This window comes from Astatotilapia calliptera, chromosome 17 (genome assembly GCF_964374335.1).
Source record: "Astatotilapia calliptera chromosome 17, fAstCal68.1, whole genome shotgun sequence".
Lineage (NCBI taxonomy): Eukaryota > Metazoa > Chordata > Actinopteri > Cichliformes > Cichlidae > Astatotilapia > Astatotilapia calliptera.
Window position 1 is genome coordinate 19205373 of NC_137438.1, and position 6868 is coordinate 19212240.

Here is a 6868-nt window from a genome sequence, read left to right on the forward strand (position 1 = left end):
GATGAATAAAGTAAAATAAACAAAAGGCTAAATTACATTAGAGCTTATCTTTAATGTATTCAAACTAATAATAGCAAGGATAACAACCTGTAAACTGGTATTAACAATGAAACATAGTTGGGATGAAGATCATGCCCAGAATGAATAGAATGAAAGAAAATACACGATTCACACAAACACATATTAAATGAAATAGAGAGATGCATAAGGTACATTAAGGCTGTGTCATTGTTCAGCCAAGGAAAGTTTGTGAAAAGGAAAATGTCTCCAGCTTGGGAAAGGGTGAAACTGCAGATCACCTGCAGCCGTTGGTGGATACAAAATAAAATATAAATAAAATATTGTAATATACCATTGCTGTTATATAAAAAGATAATAGCATTAATAACGAGATAATATTAATATGAAGGGGCACCTTAGTCAGTTATGATGTGAGGTGGATAACTATTAAAAGCAGTCTGCATTAAGCTTAAGGTTTGCTCAAATTCAGTACAATAATATATGAGATGAAGAAAATAAAGAAAGTACCTAAACTAAATAAGTGCATAGAGGCACTTGACCTGCTTGAAAACCTGTCATCCTAGATGAGACATTGCTGAAATATAGAGCACACTTATACAAACAACTAATAAGCTAAACCCTTTATATAACGGCTAACGCTACAAAATTGAGAAGCTGAAATATGTGGTCACTGCTAAGCTGATGAGCAAGTAACACGTTTTTTAGAGCAGGAGCTGCATGAGAGCTCAAACATGCAGCTGTCTGTGAGCTCAGTTTTTTCCCCTCATATTTCTGATTTGCCTTTGGCAGCAGCTTTTTTTGCACCCTGACTCATGTGTGTAAAGCGTTTATGCCATCAGCAATTTGTTTTTTGTTTTGTTTTGTTTTTAAAAATAAGTACATTTGTGATCACACTTGTGGATCACAGTGACATATAATGATTAGGCATATGATTTACTAATGCAGATGAAGTTTATTCTAAAGTTCAAGGAGAACAAAGAAGAAAAGCATCTTCAGTTGTGTCTTGGCTATTGTTCTCTGTGTAGTGTGCTGAGTTTTTGTTTTTTGTTTTTGACGTGTTGCTTGAGTGAGGAGTACTGTGACTTCTGAAGTAGCTCTCACCATGCGACCTTGATGATGATAAGTTCAGAGCCAGCTGAGAGCTGGGTTGTTTGCTTTGTTTTAGGTGACAAATCAGAAAAGTTAAATCTTAGTTTCTTGTCTTGAAAAAAAAAGGAAGGGGTTTTTGTGTTTCTCAGCAAAGAACAACTACAACTTCATTTTCTGTTTTTGAGAAAGGAGAATTTAAAATAATAATAATAATAATAATAATAATAATAATAATAATAATAATAATAATAATAATAATAATAATAATAATAAAGCAAACAAAGAGTGATGTTTTGTTTAAGTGGTGAAGAAAGCTAATACTGCAAAATACCGTCTAGTGCATGATCTGTGAGCAATAAATGAAATCACTGAAATGATGCCACCAGTAGTATCAAATCCCCACACTATACTGAATCAAGTCACTCCAAAAGAACAATGGTTCTCAGTGATAGACTTATCAAACCATCTACTCTAACGTAGATGACATTTTAGTGACTGGCCACACAGAGGAAGGGTCACTTGGCTGAGTTAAGGCCACAAGGTATCTTTAAATAAACTCTAATTATGGAGACCTGAAGTCACATGCTCAGGGCACATCCTCTCAGGTGAAGGCAGAAAGCTACTAAACAAAAGAAAAGAAGCCATACAAAATGCGCCACAGCCACAAACTAAGCATTTACATTCTTTCTAACTCCCAGTGAGCCTGAGTTATGACCTTTCTCCCTGTTTTTCTACTTCCAACAAAGGTAGAGGTGAAGAATGTGTTCTGTTGTCTCTACTATCAGAAAACAGTGTAACACACTCACAGTAAGTCAGCAGTATAGGATAATACAAACCTATCTAATGAATCTAATGATTCTCACATTATTTTAACTCAGAAGTATGATGCAAACTAAAACTACATACTGATTACATAAGAAGTTTGATGTGGCCTACAGCAGTATCAGTACTCATTTTGATTACAGGTATAATGTAATATATAACAGCATAATAATCTCACAACTGCTACAAGCACATTTGCCTTTCTTAACACACGTGAGAGAAAGGCAGCTGTTAAGAAAATGCCCTTTTGTGGTGAGACAGGCCCTGCATGCAAGCGTACTAACACACATACATGCATGGAAGAACAGCTTACACTATAGCACACACTATAGATGCATCTGAACGCACACATACATATAAACATCCACATTCCAATGTAAGGAACAAACACCCACCGATGTATAAAATAAAGGCCAGGGCAGTCTCAGAGCTGCGAGTCTCTGAGCCCTCACTCTCATGTGGCTTCCCTTGCTAGCAAGAAAACCTGTGTGTTTCTCCTCTCTGATTCTCTGCTGAAGATGTCATGGTCCTGGGCCATGTTGGCCCAGTATTCTTAGTTTTCTTGTATGTTTGTATTTTTTGTTGTGTTGTTCCCTAAGTGTTTTCCCTTCGTGGCTTTTACCCCCTGTGTGCCCCTCTGTGTATCTGTGAGCCCTCGTCTCTCCTTATGTTTTATTCCATGTTTTCCCCAGCCCGTTATGTCTGTGTTTTCCCCGCGCTCTCTCTCCTCCTGTCTGAACCTCTGTACTTCCTGTTTGACTCTGCCCGTCTCCCGTCAGTGTTATGTTCACCCCGCCCTGTCTCGTTATGGTTATCTGTGTCAGCTGTGTTCCCCGTGTGTTCCCACTTTCCTCGTTAACCCTCTGTGTATTTCTGTCTGCGTCTCCCTCTGTTCGGCGTCGCGTTCTCCCTCATGCTGTGTGTGGTTCTCCCCGTGTCTTCTGGTATATGTTACAATTAGCTTTTCCCAGTGTAGTTTAGTTTTGTATTGCTTTGGTATCACTGCTTTCGTTTGTCACCTGTCAGCAATAAAGCTGCATTTTGAGTTTATCCCCTGAGTCCGTGAGTTTGCATTTTGGGTCCTCATCCTGCCTGCCACACAGCGACCATGACAGAAGAAGTGTTTTAGAATACATCTCTTGACAAACAACATCAACAAAAAGAAAAAAATTAGTCCGATCTTTGCTGTTTGACAGGAGTGATGATTAGGGGGGCAGTGTTTGTGCCACTGTCACTACTACCAGGACTGAAAAATGGATAAAGTTTCTCTGTGAAGGTTTGGCCAGTATATGAGTGAAGAAGAACTGCAGCATTTACATCATAAAAGGAAACCAAACCCTCCTCATAATCCACAAAAACTCTCACCTTCTCTGGGTGATCATTCACAGAGAGAGGGACAGGATCGGCAGCAAGTGCAAAGTACTCATTTCTGTCCCTCAGACATATAGCCCAGTAGCCGTTCTCTGGGTTAAGTTTAATTTCTCCCTTCCTATTGACCGACCCTTTGGCCACTCCTAACGTCCACCCAGTCTTTCCTTTAACCTGGACGTCATAGTAAAGTCTTCCACAGGAGAAGCCTCGTGTCCCTAAAACAGAAATTGCAGGTTCAAATCTTTTTGAGCTGTCTGGCAGTTCCTTCCATTCATAATCACAATGAACTTGCTTCCCATCATTGGACAGGATGAGAGCAGGATGTGCCGTATTGGGATCCAAAGTAACATCCACCGCATTCTGCCGAATGTTGTTGAACTGAGCGTCCCGTATCATTTTCACCTCATTTTTGATGGTCTCTGTCAGCTCATCCACAGCTTTCACCAAAGCTGTCCTTGTGATTCCCTCGTATATTGCTGGACAGATGCTGACATCTGTCCAGTCTTTGGTGGGTGGAGCAGCATTCAGGGACGGGAAGCTCTGGAGGAAACGAAGACGGTCTTTAGAGCGTGAGAGTTCCTCCATCTCATCACATCTCCTTGTCAGCTCAAAGGCCTCCTGCTCCAGCTCTGTGATATAAACTTTGGTCTGTTTCTCTGTCCTTTTCTGGTTCTCTTCAGTCATCTCGATTAGCTCTGCCTGAGCTCTTTCCAGAGACTTAATCAGAGCCGAGAAGACCCGAACACCATTTGCTGTCTCTCTGTCTGCAGCTTCTGTGCTGAGCTTTAAAGATTGTTTGAGCTCGTGGACTTTTCTTTGTCTCTCTTGGATCATGTGGAGAATTTTAGCCTCTGTTATCCCAAGTTGTGTTTTTTTTGCTTCATATTCCTCTTTCAGGGGAACTACCCGGTGAAATCTGTGATCTGCGTCCACACATGACTGACATATGATCATTTGTTCATTCTTGCAATAGAAGTCCAAAGGTTTGCCATGCTCAGCACACATCCTGTCTTCTTCTTTCTCCACAGAATTAAACAGCTTGTGAGATTTTAAGATGGACACTGTTTGATGAAAATGTAGATTAGCTACAAAGAAGAGTGTAAGAAAGGTTAAGCTAAGAATTATGAACAGGCAGGACTTCAGCGATGTCCGTTTAGGTGCAGCAGGAGCATCATAAGAACCTTTCTCTTGTATGGCATTGTGTTGTTCTGAGCTATCATCAGCTTTCTTTCCAACAGTTTTTCTAAACTGAACAGCCATCTCAGATATGAAAGTATTCACACCAAGCTTATATTTCCTATCCACCTGCTCTTTGCACATGGGACACTTGCGCTGGGAATTAAAATTTAAATGTTCCGTGATGCAGTCTTTGCAGAAGTTGTGTCCACATGGGAGTGTGACGGGATCCCTGAACACGTCCAGACAGATGCAGCACAAAAGCTGCTCTTCAGTCAGAAGATAGCTGGCAGCCGTCATGTTGATGATCTGCAGCCAAAAGAGAGAAAACGTAAAAGGATTGTGACCATGTAAACGTAACTTTCTCACGGAACACATTGTACTTCTCTGCTGTAGAAACTTACACAGCTTCCAGCAGCCACATTACAAACAGTGATTACTTCATCTTACAATCTGCCTTTATCTTATGGTAACTGAAATTGTACTGACCTTTTGTCACCGTCTGGCTGGCAGACCGTGGAGGTGTAGGGAAGGAGGACCCAGGCGCGGTGCTCTATGTACAAGCAGTGCCTTTATTTACAGTGATGGACAGACATGACAATAAATCCCGTGCTCTCCCGACTCCCATGACGTGTCCTCTTCCCAGTGCTAGTGCTCCTGTCTCCGCTTCTCCGTGATGAGCACCCCGTGCTCGCTGTCCTCTCGTCTCCCCGTAACTCCTGGGGACATAAGAGAGAGGAAGCCGTCAGACACACAATAATGCAGCAGACTCAAACTAGAAACTTGTCAAGAGACTAACGTGAAGCCACACAATGATCCAGCGTCGGAGAGAGTTCCACCACACTCTCAAGTAGCTCCTCCGACGAGGCCTGATCAGCTGCAGGTGTGTTACGGTCTTCAGGCGTGGCCAATCACCTGCCAGGGCCACACCCCCACCCACACCTACATACACACATATCTACACGCAGGGAGAACGAGGGACAGCAATACAAAATACAGACATTGTAATACTAGTCCATGACTGCTCAGGGTCCCTGGGTCGCTCAGACCCAGGACCCTGACACCTTTGCTGCATGTGTTTTAGTCCTCTGCTGTGCTGCTGTAAAGACGAAATTATATGCTGTCACTCTGGTATTTGGCACTACCATGGAACCTTTTCAGGCAAGTCTGCACACACCCACGATTGTGCAGTAAAAATGAGCAACCGCTAAATTATTTCAATTAATTGAGCTCACTTGCATAAGAGGACAAAGAGCACTTACTATGATCCCCCCTGTCCTTCCTCAGAAGGTTTATTCTTGGAATCTACTCAGTTTGCTTTACGTGATTTACACTATGTAATATTCCTGCATTACATGAATTCATCACAAAATTATCTTCTCTGAACTGGAGAGGATAACTGCTGAAAACAGCCCGAAGGTGTTGTCACACCTATAATTTCTTTATTCTGGTTACTCCAGTCCACTGATGTGTTTGTGAACTTCACAGATAAAACCAAGTGAACTCAAAGCAATGCATACTGCGTCACTACAAACCATGTGAGAATGTTCCTGTAAATTATCCCTCTGAGCTTTTTATAGACCAGCAATTATATTCCGTTCACACAAATTCAAGTTCTGACAAAATACATCTCAGCTATTAAACTTTCTCATGCAACATAATTTACTTTGGTCTACAAACTTATACAGCCTTTTTCATCTATGAGCTCTGTTTATTACAACAAAAGTGATTATTTCATCATACCATTTTAGGGTAACCTAAACTATACTAGCCTGTGGTGTGTGTGTCTTAGGCTCCTCTGCTGTGCTGCTGGAAGAATGATAACTCTGTGTGTGCTGTCATTCTGTCTTGTTATGCAAATGCAAGTCCTTAGCTGTGTCCCAAAACGTCGGCTGCATCCTTCGGAGGACCCGGCCTTCGCGGTCTACGTGGGCTGGGTCCTTCGAAGACCGAGAAGGCCGGAAGTGCGAGGCTTGTGAAATGGGACGGTCTGGCCTTCAGATTAATGTCACCAGCTGTTCCCGCCCTTACTGCTTTCTCCCCCTCGGTGAAATAATGGATATCATTGAAACTCTCTTATTTTTGTTAATCGAAGAGTTACAACAAATCAGCTGTCGCAGACGACTGATTTATCTCCGACTAAGAGATAACTGAGTTCAGGTACAGTGAAAATACATGTCTTCAGTTTTTTTCCCCATTGTTTATGTGTGTATTTGAAATCTGTTTACTAGCTAAATAAAACTCCGATGTAGAAGTGATTTTATTCGCTCTTTTATCTTTTATCAGTTAACCAGTGAATTTTAGTTAAGAATGATAATCAAAATAAAGTTTTGATACGTTTTTTTTTAAAGAACAAGAGCAACATTCATAATAATGACAAGAATAAAAC

General features: G+C 41.3%; 1 protein-coding gene across 2 annotated transcripts; it reads right to left on the reverse strand.

The window, feature by feature from the left end:
- Positions 1-1055: 1055 nt before the first annotated feature.
- Positions 1056-5493, reverse strand: LOC145421568 (nuclear factor 7, ovary-like). 2 transcript variants are annotated; one of them, XM_080292037.1, is made up of 3 exons: positions 5279-5493; positions 4969-5198; positions 1056-4788 (listed from the first exon to the last, which is right to left on the reverse strand). In XM_080292037.1, the coding sequence occupies exon 3, from the start codon at positions 4777-4779 to the stop codon at positions 3103-3105; it is 1677 nt and encodes a 558-aa protein (XP_080148163.1). In that variant the 5' UTR covers positions 4780-4788; positions 4969-5198; positions 5279-5493; the 3' UTR covers positions 1056-3102. The 2 variants fall into 2 exon arrangements, with proteins under 2 accessions (XP_080148163.1, XP_080148164.1); XM_080292038.1 differs by lacking the exon at positions 5279-5493 and having other exon boundaries at positions 4969-5272.
- Positions 5494-6868: the final 1375 nt, after the last annotated feature.

Bases quoted from the DNA above. Each gene is read 5' to 3' on its own strand.
- LOC145421568 (XM_080292037.1), bottom strand. From the start codon at position 4,779: ATGACGGCTGCCAGCTATCTTCTGACTGAAGAGCAGCTTTTGTGCTGC.